Raw genomic sequence first — 13,920 nt, 5'->3', positions numbered from 1 at the left:
TGGCTATAAATATTGAGTTCAAAGTAAGTAGAAATACTGGAGTAGAAGAGAAAAGTAGGTGGGAAGAACGTAAAACTACTGAGTGTATTTGAAAAGTACAACTATGTAATTTCTAGCATACACAAATTTATCCAAACTACTGCCACAATGGTAATAAGTAATAATCACCAACAATACTATATACAACTTTTATTTTCCTTAAAAAAAAAATATACGGAAATGTACACAAGGACAAAATAAATACTTCTTTTATTTTAACAACAATAATCTCTTACATTTATTTGGCACATACTGTACCCAAAATATAATAACTAGCTACTCATTAGGTAAGAAGAAAGCTGATCCAGGTCACACTACTAATAAATGTCAGGGCCAGGATCTGCAGCATGCCTATAGGAAAGACTGAGTGTTAAAAGTTACGGGACCTATATGCTAACAGAAAAGTGAATGAGACCATTTATTTAAAAAAGAATAGAAATATAGTCCTTAAACATATGAAAAGATCTTCAATCTCATTTATAATTAAAGAAAAGCAAATTAAAACCACATCAGAATACAATCTCTTAGATTGGCAAAAATAGAAAAGTTTGATACCTACTTCTTAAGAGGGCAGATGCTCAAATATTGTTGATGAAGGTACAACCCCTAAAGAGCAATTTGTCAATATTTATCAAAATTATCAATGCTTATAGCCTTTGATCCACCACACATATCATTTCTGGGAAGTTTTCCTATATATATAATTATACATGTACAAAATGACATATGTTGAAGATTCCTCACTGCAGCACTATTTGTAACAGAGAAAGAACAGCAACAACCCAGACGTCTAGGAGATCAAACACACTAGGCTGCAGAGACACAAATGAATACTACGAAGTTGTTTTAAAAAGTTAAGAATATGCTCCAGGAACTGATACGGAAAGATCTCTGGTATAAAGTATGCTTAAAAAGCCAAGTATATGAATGTACTTAATGCCACTGAATCGCACACTTAAAAATGATCAAAATGGTAAATTTTATATATACTTTACGACAATAAAAAATTTCCAAAAAAAAAAAAAGCAAGGTGCACATGCCAACACAGGATGTTAATAATAAGGGAAACTGGGTTAGGGAAACGGGAACTCTCCATACTATCTTCACAATATTCCTATAAATCTAAAACTGCTCTGAAATAAAAAGTTTATTTAAAAAATAAAGGCACAGACAGTATGTAGTATACCAACTTTTGTGTAAAAAAAAAAATTAGACTACTTGAAGAATTAATCAGAAACTAATAAAACTATAAAAGTATATTGGGAAGGGACAGAAAAGAGGGAGCAAAATTTCTCAATTTACTTTTGCTTTTTAATTCCTGTATCTTATTAATGGTGACCTAGTCAAAACTACTAAGTGATTTTTTAAAAAGCAACTCCACTCATTCTCTAATGGAACTCAAGGAAAGTTTCTGGCACAGTATTTACATACCAAGGAACCCTGGTGGCATAATGGTTAGGTGCAAGGCTGCTAACCGAGAGGTTGGCAGTTCGAACCCACCAACGGCTATGCTGGAGAAAAGACGTGGCGATCAATCTGTTCCTGTAAAGATTAAACAAAACTAAACCCGTTGTTGTTGAGCAGATTACAAGTTATAGCAGTCCAACAAGACAGAACTGCCCCATAGGGCTTCCTAGGCTGCAATCTTTACTATGGAAGCAGATCACCAAGTCTAGGGCAGGCTGGTGCACTCGAAGCAATGACCTTCTGGTTAGCAGCTGAGCGCTTAACCACTGTGCCACCAAGGCTACTTCTTAATAAACTATTAGACTTCTTTAATTAGAAACCAATATAATGAATGGAATAATTATATTTACAGAAACTTGCTCTTTACCCAGATTTCACAGACTACTTCTATTTGGCACAGTGATTTACAACTAATCTCTGTAATATGACCTCAAAATTGAGGGAACAAGTATCAAATCCCTTAATGCTCTATAATTCCTTTATTTCATATTATAACTGGTGTTATTCGCTTGTAAAAAGGCTGAAATCTTTGACTGTAAGAAAACATAATCAGACCACATGGATTAACAATAGCTGATCAATTTAAAAGACACAGCCTTTAAACCAAACAATGGTTTAGCTTAACTAGGAAAGAATGTCTGCCTTGAGCATTAAGTGCTTTTAAGAACTACATGAGATCAAACTCACAACAGCAATTAGACAGGAACCTTAGGGACAGTGAGTTTACCTTAATGGGGGAGAACAACTCAGAAAAGGAGGGTGAAAATGGTTGCAAAATTGAAGAATGTAATCAATGTCACTGACTCGTACACACAGAAACTGTTGAATTGGTCTATGTTTTCCTGTGTACATTCTCAACAACAAAATAGATAAAATAAATGATAATAAATAAACAAAAGATATGGCTTCAAGTCTCTGGCCTCAGTGACATTTTTTTCTTTTTTCCAAGTTGGAAAAAACTGGATTAAATGATCTCTACTTCTCTTCCACTTTTTTTTTTCCATATGCAATATTTATCATTTAGCTTTATAAAAAGGAGTCCTGGTGGCACAGTGATTAACCATTAAGTTAACCAAAAGGTTGGTGGTTGAAATCCACCACCTGTTTGCTCCACAGGAGAAAGATGTAGTAGTTTGCTTCCATAAAGATTTACAGCCTTAGTAATCCTACGAGGCAGCTGTACTCTGTCCTACTGGATCATTACAAGTTGGAATCGACTCAATGGCAATGGGATTTTTTGGTTTTGCTTTACTGAATGAGCACTTAACGTATTCATCATAGGATGTTAAAAGGTGAAAAGAAAGCTGAAGATCATTTTTAGTCCAATCTTTTCAGAAAACTTGGTTTGAGAGAGAAGTAGCTTGATGTGCACTCAAAACCCACAGTCCAATGCTTTCTGTTATATACGATGCTTGTCAGATCAACTGGATCTCTGAGTTAAAACTTGTAGTCACTTCTACCTAAGTTTTTAAGTCCCTGAGTGGTGTAAGCAGTCTCCAACTCAGCTACAACCAGAAGGCTGGCAGCTGGAATCCACCCAGTGGCACTATGGAAGAAAGGTCTACTTCCACAAGACTACCCACTGCCATAGAGTCGATTCCGCCTCATGGTCACCCCATGTGGTACAGAGCAGAACTGCTCCATAGGGTTTTCCTGGCTGTAATCTTTACAGAAGCGGATCATAAGGCCTTTCTTCTGCTCCCTTCCACTTCTGAAATTCCATGTATCTATAGAAATGTTAAAACAAATTTTCATTTTTAAAAATTTAGGAGGACAAAAGTATGCCCATTAAGAAACATGTCCACTTAAGTTGGGAGTTATCAAAAAAACCCCACAGATACACACTTACCTTGAAAGGTTTGTCTCCACTGTGTGTTAGCATATGCCTCTGTAACCAACTTTGACTGGTTGATGGAGTGTTATATACTTTACAACCTTTCCATAAGCAAACAAATACCTGTTAAAAAGAAAAGCCGTATTAATTTCCATCACTTATTTCAACAAAGAGTTTGATCCCTTGTAAATTAAAAAGAATATCTTGTAGGTCTTCACTTAACAAAGAGCTATTTAATATATGAATCAAACAAAGCAGATGTGAATTCACTTCTATAACTAAAAAACACATATATAATGTAATATAGAATCCATGCTTTAAGAGTTTTTCTTCATTTTTTTTAACCTTACAAAGAAATAATACATAAAAGACTTGCCAACGTTTATTGATTTCTTTTCTCTAATGATCCAGTTGTTGACTCATTAAAAATCTATAGTTTAAAATATATTTTGAAAAAGTTATGGAAAATATGTAATCCTGCCAAAATGAATATAAAGACTCATTAGCAACTATTAAAATTAATTGAGTTTTATTCTCTCTAGGTATAAACTGCTTCAAATACTGCATATTTCACTATCAGTTGTTCTAAGAACACATTCACACTCAAAAGTTAATTCTATAGAAATCTCTGTACAAGCTAATGACAAAATTCTTTATAACATTTTCCAAGCAATTAAGATTTCCACTAAAATAACCAGATAGACAATTCTACTTAAATAAAAAAATGATTCTGAAAGTTTAACTACATTAAGCATTTCGATTCAAAACTATTAAAACAGAACTTTCCAGTATGAAAGGTAAAGCTACCTCTTCCACTTAAGGAATTGACAAACCAATCACACGGTACCATTCAGAAGGAAACATACAAAATTTTAACAATATATCCCTAGGAACTGAGACTATGGATCATTATTTACTTTTCTGTATTTACTGCATGAGAGAACAAGAATGTACTAATTTTAAATTATCAGGAAAATAATAAAGCTATAAACAGACAATAAAAATAAATCAAATTAAGAGTCAATAAACGTTAAGTAGTAGGTACTGATATTTTCATCTTCAAATGTGTAAAACTAAACAAATAATCAAATTATAATTTTTCCGTCAATTTTTCCCTATTCTCACATGCACACTAATACTACTTATACTGTTCTATTAATTTAAAATTATTTCCAATTATCTTTATTATAAAGCAAAATTTAATACAAAATTAAATTTAATACAACTAGGATATTTGCAAAAGCAATGGACATAAGCTGGCTCTATTATTATAATAGATCCATATTCTTGGACTCAGGCAACTGAGTATGACTGGGTTTGGAATGTGACAAGACTAACAATCTTTATCATTGTCCTACTAGTGAGATATCAGTTTCCTAACTGATTATATTTCCATCAAACTGAACATTAAAAACTGCTCCCCAGCATCAGTAAGAAAAGTATAGATCTATTGTAATCACTACCTTCAGAAAGTAAGGTAAGAGCAGATACAGAGCCATACCTTCAAGAGTACAATGTACTATATACAGAACAAAGATACACACAGAACTAAGGAAACGTTGTTTAAAAGTCAGTCTCAAAATAAAAATGTTAAAATACTAGAAAAATCTAGTCTATGAACAAATACCAGATCAATTTTTACTCAAAACCAAAATTATTTTACATCAAATAGGTCTAACGGGGCAATACTACTAGTGCCATTTTAACCTGTTTAGAGAATTGCATCTTCTGATCCCACAACAGATTTGCTAGTTTCTTTTAGTGAAACAGATAGAGAAGACATAGTATTTCCTCCTTCATACTTTAAAATTCTTCTCCCTAGCACATGTTTATAAAATAAGTCCTGAGGTTCCCAGAGTTAAAAATTACTTTTTAAATGAATCCAGGAAAAAAAAAAAATTAAAAAAAAGCAATACATACACACTGTGGAAATTAATCTAATATTGTTTGATAACCACCTGCAGAAAATCAGAGCTATCTATCAATTTCCTGATTCAAGATTAGTACTAGATTCTGAACTGGAATCTTAAATTTTCAATCCAAGTAATAAACAGGAATCAAAGATTGATTTAAAATTTTCTCACAATTCATGCCACATAAACAGAAATGCAAGTATGTGGAAACAAAATCATTTTTTGCAACAGTGAAGAATTCCACAAATGTAACCCTTAAGGACCCCTACCTCTGGGTTACTCTCAAATCATAGAAAAGGTGGGATTTAGTTCCTCCAGATAAACACCACCCCTACCTAACATTACCCAATCACTACATATGAGGAAGTAATAATTTCTGACTTCTAATTTTTTTCCCTATGAATAAATATGACAATGGGGAGATGGTAGGCTGTAATTCCATGAGACACAGCCTTAATTAGTAAGTAGATACGGCCTAGACTCTAGATGGAATGTCTAATAACACTATTAGGGCAATACCTTCAGGGTTTCAAAGAAAAACCCTAACCTTCAGCCTAGTGAATATTATAGGAAATGAAATAAGTAGAAACAGACCAAAGTTAACTATGTTTAGCTATATATGGGTGAAATATTTGTGTCAAGAATAATATACTGCCTTTCCCTCTGAAAGCTAATTCTGGGGGAAAGAAAACACTAAACTTACACAATTGTAGTGGTAGTACTTTGATACACTAAAAATCCCCATCAAGTATCCACATAAACCACAAAACTGTTCAAAAGCTAAATTTCCTTCTCTCACCCTTATCAGGAGACCCCTTTGACAAATGGTTAGAGATAAATCTGACAAAAGTTCTTTCTGCAAACCTGAAATTCTTTGGATGCATATTTGTAAAAAAACTTTTTATAATTTATTTTATCTTTGTTTGTTGTTAAGAATACACAGCAGAACATATACCAATTCAACAATTTCAACATGTACAATTCAGTGACATTGATTACACTCTTCCAACTGATGGAAAACAATTTTTATATCCTATTTTTAGAAACTTTCCCATCGTAAAAATTAACTCCGAGAACCAAACTCCACAAGATTCAATCCAAATTTGAATGGAATATGTTCAAAACCATAATCTATAATGATTTGTCTATACTATTTTAAAAATAAATTAAGATCTAGAAATTTTAATTAGAATATTAAGACACAGAAGTCCACAATTTAGTCTGTCAAGATACATAAAGACCTAGATCATATTTAGTTCATATTAGATATGCCAGAAATAGAACAAAAGTAGATGATCTGAATTCTCTCCACCTCTTACTTTGTAGCTGTGTAATGCTGGAAGAGTAACGTAACCTAAACCTCTATTTCCTTCCTCATCAAACAGACATGCTATAAGCACACATTTGACAATTCGAAAATACTACTAAAATGCAAGACAATATAGTCAGTCAGAAAGACTAGTAAACAGAAAAACTGGGTTCATATTAGACATTAAAAGCCCCTTCTCAAAATACTGCAATCAGATTTTTCTGCCAGATTGGGGGCAGAGAGAGGGCATATTCCCACAGCCTTAATGGACTAATACTCGTTGCCGACGAGTCGATTCCAACTCAATATAACTGCCCCCATAGGACTTTCAAGGCTGTAATCTACATGGAAACAGAATGGCACATCTTTCGCCTGCAGAGAGGCTGGAAGGTGTGAACTGCCAGTCTTTCGGTTAGCAGCTGAGTGTTTAACCACTGCAAGACCAGGGATCCTTAATGCATTAATAGTAGTCTAAAAAGGGTACTCCAATATCTTTTTGGACTATAAGAGAAGCTTCAAATGTACAATGACCTAGCATGTAACATGTAGAAAACCTCTTGCCCTTGAGTCAATTTCAAGATTCATAGCAACCCTAAAGGACAGAACAGAACTGCCTCACAGGGTTTCCAAGGAGCGACTGGTAGATTCAAACTGTTGACCTTTCGGTTAGCAGCCATAGCTCTTAACCACTGTGCCACCAGGGTTCCATAGAAGATATACAGATCTAAAATTTTCAATGTTACAGGGAGGTTTGGGCTTTCTGTTGAGAACTCGAGGAACTCTTACTCATTTCTGTTGGAATGAGAGCCTTATCTTTGGAGATCTTCTCCAGAATGCCCAAGATGAAGAAGGCTAGTACAAACCTGGGAACTTTGTCTCAGTCTCGTCTTTGGTCAACTTCCTTGAACAAACATAGCAGTGTATTTATTTAAATGTATGCACAACCTATACCTTCAATGGCTCACATGACAGTACAGATAACTGCACCTATGCCTACCTGGTCGCTAATACTTCACACCTGAAGTACACTAATGAATCCATCTAAATTTTCTGTAAATAAATTAAGAAAATCCACTGCAAAAGAATGCAGTGTAACCTGACAGAGTCTAGAATGCATGAAGAAATTTTGTTATACAGTTAAGTAAATTAAAATCAATCACATGTAAATACAGAAAGTAAGCAGTATAATCCACATGCAAAAAAAAAAAGTCTAGTTATATTGAGGAATTAGATTTCTTTTACAATGAAATGATACAAAAAGATGTATAAGGCAAGAGGCATACCACCTAAAGTTAGGAAGGAGCTGATGATCTAATGGTCCCTTCAAGCTCTAGTATTTTAACGGGAAAAAAACAAAAATAGCCCATTCTTTTTCAAGATGTGAACATATAGAAGAAAAGCAGAGTATTTTTTAGACTCAAATTATTTTGGTTAAGATCAGATTGTTCTTTCAAAACCTACCTAAAATACAACAGACATAATTTTTTATCGTTATTTTTAGCCACTATTTTCAATTGCATGTATAAAGATATTTAACATAAACAAGGCTAACGGTATTTAATAAAACACAAAAACTACAAAAATAAAACATTTTTTGTTTATAGCAAAAGATATAACCCATTTCATGTTGTGTTTAGATGTCAACTGACAATCAAAACTCAAAATGATGCCACATTCTAGCAGCAATCTGATCTGAGAGTATACAGATGCCGTGTTGGAAAATACATAAAGGTGACTGTCCTCATCCAAGTTTTTGAATATCCTATCATCTCCCCCCCCAAAACTTCCTCCCTTATCCTGTCATGGATTGAATTGTGTCCCCCAAAAAACGTGTGGGGCACCTTGCCTAGGTCATGATTCCCAGTATTGTATGATTGTGTTATCTGATGTGATTTCCTTATGTGTTGTAAACTCTACCACTATGATGAGATTAATATGTGATCTCCTCATGTGTTGTAAATTCTATCACTGTGATGAGGTTATACTGATGAGGTTGACAAGATTAGTGTCTTAATGCAATCTCTTTTGAAATATAAAAGAAAGAAGTGAGCAGAGACACATGGGAACCTCATACCACCAAGAAAGCAATGCTGAGAGCAAGAGCGTGTCCTTTGGACCTGAGGTTCCTGTGCAGAGAAGCTCCCAGACCAAAGGAAGCTTGTGACATGGACTTTCCTCCAGAGCTGACAGAGAGAGACAGCCTTCTCCTGGAGCTGATGCCCTGATTTTGGACTTGTAGCCTACTGGACTGTGAAGAAATAAACTTCTCTTTGTTAAAGCCATCCACTTGTGGTATTTCTGTTGGAGCAGCAATAGATGACTGAGACATCCCCTAACTAAAAAACACATCAAAAGAACGTGTATAAAACAGCATAATTAGAAGAGCGTAGTCAATGTCACTTAAATGTGTATGTAAAAAAAATTTTTGAAATGGCGTATCTTTGGCTATGTGTATTTTCACCAAAAAAAAAAAAAAGTTGAGTATTTAGAGGGTTAAAATGTTGTGGGGTTGTTAACCAATGTCATAAAACAGCATGAGTGTTACTGTTACATGAGAAACTATCTGTTCTGTAAGCCTTCACCTGAAGTACAATAAAATATTAAAAAAAAAAAAAAAAAAAAGAACGTGTATAAAAGATAATAAAATGACAAAAGTATCTCCTGCATCAAGAAATCTGAACAGTTAAATAATTCTGTTCATCAAAAGATTTCATCAGAAAAGTGAAAAGACAGCCTACCCATCAGGAGAATATCTTCAGGAACCATATATCCAACAAGAGAATAACATCCAAAATATATATAAATCTTCTACAACAACAAAAAGACAATCCAGGGGGGCGGGGTCAAGATGGCAGAGTAGTCAGAAGCTTCCTGAGGTCCCTTCTTGCAACAAAGACGCAAAAAAACAAGTGAATCGATTATACATGACAATCGACGAGCCCTGAAGATCAAAGGCAAAGTTGAGGAATCAGACTGAGTGGCAGGGGGAGAGAGATGGTTTGGAAGCCGCAAGGAGTTACCAAACCTGACCTGGCGGGAATCGGCACCCTGCAGGCCAGGCCCGCTGGTGTATGCAGTGAGGCAAGCAGCAGAGAGTCTACTCAAGCCTCCTGTCATGGACTGAATTCTGTCCCCCAAAAAATGTATCAATTTTGCTGGGCCAGGATTCCCAATACTGAATGATTGTCCTCCATTTTGTGATTATAATTTTATGTTAAAGAGGATTAGGGTTGGATTGTAACACATTAACTAAGGTCACATTCCTGATCCAATGAAAAGGGAGCTTCCCTGGCTGAGGCCTGTACAACCTTTATTCTTACAAGAGATAAAAGTAAAGGGAAGCAAGCAGAGAGTTAGAGACCTCATACCACCAAGAAAGCAGTGCTGGGAGCAGAGCACATCCTTTGGACCTGGGGTTCCTGCACAGAGAAGCTCTAGTCTAGGGGAAGACTGATGACAAGGACCTTCCTCCAGAGCTAACAGCGAGAGAAAGTCTTTCCCTGGAGCTGACGTTCTAAATTTGGACTTCTAGCCTACTAGACTGTGAGAAAATAAATTTCTCTTTGTTAAAGGCCTCCACTTCTGGTATTTCTGTTAGAGCAGCACTAGATGACTAAGACACCTCCAAAACCAGTGAAAAGCGATGCTCAATCAGCAAAAGATAAGTACACGCATCTAACCCACCATGCGGATCAAAAACACCCCGTTTGGGAAGAAGCTCTCTTCCATTTACCTGCCTCCTCCCTGCTCTGCCACCAGGTCCTGCGCCAGCGTCTACGATTACCACATCCCGTGGGCCAGAGGTAGGACTCGTCATGCACACTGAGCCATTCTCCCAGGCTTGGAGAGGGAACAAATTAACAAATAGGGGAAAAAAAAATCTGTTAACTCTCCTAAGCCGGGAACTCAGGGCAGGCACAGTTCCTTTACCTAGGCACAGATATAAGGGATCCACTGATTTTCAATGCCTTTCACCCCTGTATAGACCTGTGTAGGCCCATTTCAACAGCGTAGGCCTTCATTACCACAATACAACAGGGTATATACCTGAAACCTAACTTTAACTGTATCAGCTATATGGCAGAGTGATAGGTTCACGACATTTGATACTGTTTTGCCTATTAAGTAGGGTCTTCACCTACCCACATCAGGGGCCTGAAGAATAGTGGCTACGCTCACGCCACCTAGCTACCTGCGACAGGGATCCAAGAATAACTGGTGTCTCGCAAACCTTACAGCCAGCAACACTGGGTGCCCACAGTCTGGCCGCAAAACACAACCACCTACACACTCTAGGGAACAGGGACATACTTTCTTCCCAGACACACAGGGGCAGCTGTCAACCCCCTGCCTTGCACAGCACATGACCCCCTACTACAACCAGATACCTGTGCCTAAAACAATCACCTCTGCCTGTCTAAGCCTGTAGGTGAGAGACTGCACCACACACTTGATGACTGACTACCTGCACAGCTGAGCTGAATCCACACAAGAAAAGTAAATAGACTCCAGGGCTTCCATACCTAATAGCAGCTCTAACAACCTGGTGACAGGACATTAGAGCCTCAAAGGCACCAATAATCAAACTAGCTCACGTGAGCAGCCTATTCGGGCATATCAAAACAAAACAAGAAGCTACGACATAGTAAGCAAGCATAAAACAAATAAATATAATAACTTATCGATGGCTCAGAGACAAGAATCAATATCAAATCACATAAAAAGGCAGACCACGATGGCCTCAGTAAGCTCCCAAGAGAAGGAATCTTCTGGAAGAACAGAATGTCTTGGAATTACTGGAGGTAGAATTCAAAAGATTTATCTACAGAACTCTTCAGGGGATCAGGCAAAACGCAGAAAAAGCCAAGGAACACACAAACAAAGCAACAGAGGAACTTAAGAAGATCAGAGAAGAGCATAATGACAAATGTAACACGTGCAAGAATCTATAGTGAGACAGCAAACAGAAATCTAAGCAATTAACAATAAAATTTCAGAATTAGACAACTCAAAAGAAAGTCATAGGAGCAGAACTTAGGCAATGGGAGTCAGAATTTGTGAGAATGAAGATAAAGCACTTGACACCGACTTATTTGAGGAAAAATCAGATAAAAGAATTTTAAAAAAATGAAGAAACCCTAAGAATTATGTGGGACTCTATCAAGAGGAATACCTACGAGTGATTGGAGTAACAGAATGGGGGGTAACAGAAAATACAGAGAGAACTGTGGAAGATTTGATGGCAAAGAACTTCCCTGATACTGTGAAAGATGACAAGGTATCTACCCAAGACGCTTACCGAACCCCACACAAGGTAGATCCCAAAAGAAAATAACCAAGACATATTATAATCAGACTTGCCAAAACCAAAGATAAAGACAGAACTTAAAGAGCAGCTAGGGATAAACAAAAAGTCATCTACAAAGGAAGAGTCAGTAAGAATAAGCTCGGACTACTCAACAGAAACCATGTAGGCAAGAAGACGATGGGATGACATATACACAGACTTGAAGGAAAAAAATTGCCAGCCAAGAATTATATATCCAGCAAAACTGTCTCTTAAATATGATGGCGAAATTAGGGAATTTCCAGATAAACAGAAGTTTAGACAATTTGCAAAAACCAAACCAAAATTACAAGAAATACTAAAGGGAGTCCTCTGGTTAGAAAGTCAGTAACATCAGATAACAACTCCAAACTAGAACACAGGACAGAGTGACCAGATATCAACCCAGATAGGGAAGTCACAAAAATAGATCAAAGCTAAAACACTGTAAATAGGGAAATAGTGACGTCAGTATATAAAAGATGACAACATTAAAAAAAAAAGGGATTAAAAAAATGTAGTCATAGATCTTTCATACAGAGAGGAAGACATGGCAACATAAAGAAATAAGAGATCGGTTTAAACTTAGAAAAATAGGGGTAAATATTAAGGTAATCACAAAGAAAACTAACAATCTACACATCAAAATAGAAAACAACAAAAACACAGACTCAGCAAATACAAAATCAACAACAGTGAAAAAGACGAAAAAAACACATAAAGAAAAAAAACAGAGCACAGACTATTAAGTGGAACAAAGAAACTGTCAACAACACACAAAAAAGACATCAAAATGACAGCACTAAGCTCATACCTTATCAATAATTATGCTGAATGTAAATGGACTAAATGCACCGATAAAGAAACAGAGTGGCAGAATGGAGAAAAACAACACGATCTGTCTATATGCTGCCTTCAAGAGACACACCTTAAGACTTAAAAGACACAAACAAACTAAAACTCAAAAGATGGAAAAAAAATATATCAAGCAAACAACACTCAAAAAAGAGCAGGTGTGGCGATATTAATCTCTGACAAAATAGACTTTAAAGTAAAATCTACCACAAAGGATAAGGAACGACACTATATAATGATTAAAAGGTCAATACGATAGGAGGACATATCCATAATAAATATTTATGCACCCAAAGACAGGGCTCCAAAATACATAAAACTCTAACAGCATTGGAAAGAGATACAGGCAGCTCCACAATAATAGTAAGAGACCTCAACACACCACTTTCAGTGAAGGACATAACACCCAGAAAGAAGCTCTATAAAGACACAGAAGATCTCAATGCCACAATAAATCAACTTGATCTCACAGACATATACTGAACACTCCACCCAAGAGAAGACAAGTATACTTTCTTTTTCAACACACATCAAATATTCTCCAGAAGAGACCACACAGTAGGCCATAAAGCAAGACTTAATAGAATCCAAAGCATCAAATATTACAAAGCATCTTTTCTGACCATAAAGTCATAAAAGTAGAAATCAATAACAGAAAAAGGAAAAAAAAATCAAACACATGGAAACTGAACAACACTTTGCTCAAAAACTACTCGGTTGTAGAAGACATTAAGGACAGAATAAAGAAATTCACAGAATCAAATAATAATGAAAATACATCCTACCAGAACCTCTGGGACACAGCAAAGGCAGTGCTCAGAGGTCAATTTATACCAATAAATGCACACATCCAAAAAAAAGAAGGTACCAAAATCAAAACATTAACTCTATAATTCAAACAAATGGAGAGCACCAAAAGAAGCCCTTGGACATCAGAAGAAAACAAATTTTAAAAATTAGAGCAGAAATAAATGAAATAGAGAATAGAAAAACAACCGCAAGAGTTAACAAGACTAAAAGCTGGTTCTTTGAAAAGAACAACAAAATCAATAAACCACTGGCCAAACTAATAAAAGAAAAACAGGAGAAGCAAATAACCCAAATAAGAAATGAGACGGGGGATATCACAACAGACCCAACTGAAATTAGAAGAATCTTAACAGAATACTGTGAAAAA

General features: G+C 35.9%; 1 protein-coding gene across 2 annotated transcripts in view; it reads right to left on the bottom strand.

The window, feature by feature from the left end:
* Positions 1–13,920, bottom strand: part of AEBP2 (AE binding protein 2) — a 76,768-nt gene that overhangs the window by 28,972 nt on the left and 33,876 nt on the right. For both annotated transcript variants that reach the window (XR_002822923.1, XM_023725184.1), the window contains exon 3: positions 3,356–3,463. Coding sequence is in view for 1 of the 2 variants with exons in the window: in XM_023725184.1 (XP_023580952.1) it covers positions 3,356–3,463 (108 nt within the window). In the remaining variant the exon portion in view is untranslated. The remainder of the gene's footprint in view (positions 1–3,355; positions 3,464–13,920) is intronic.

The sequence above is a fragment of the Trichechus manatus genome, unplaced genomic scaffold, assembly GCF_000243295.1.
Source record: "Trichechus manatus latirostris isolate Lorelei unplaced genomic scaffold, TriManLat1.0 scaffold00289, whole genome shotgun sequence".
NCBI lineage: Eukaryota > Metazoa > Chordata > Mammalia > Sirenia > Trichechidae > Trichechus > Trichechus manatus.
The sequence above is the reverse complement of the archived record's forward strand: the minus strand, read 5'-3'. Positions and strand labels throughout refer to the sequence as shown.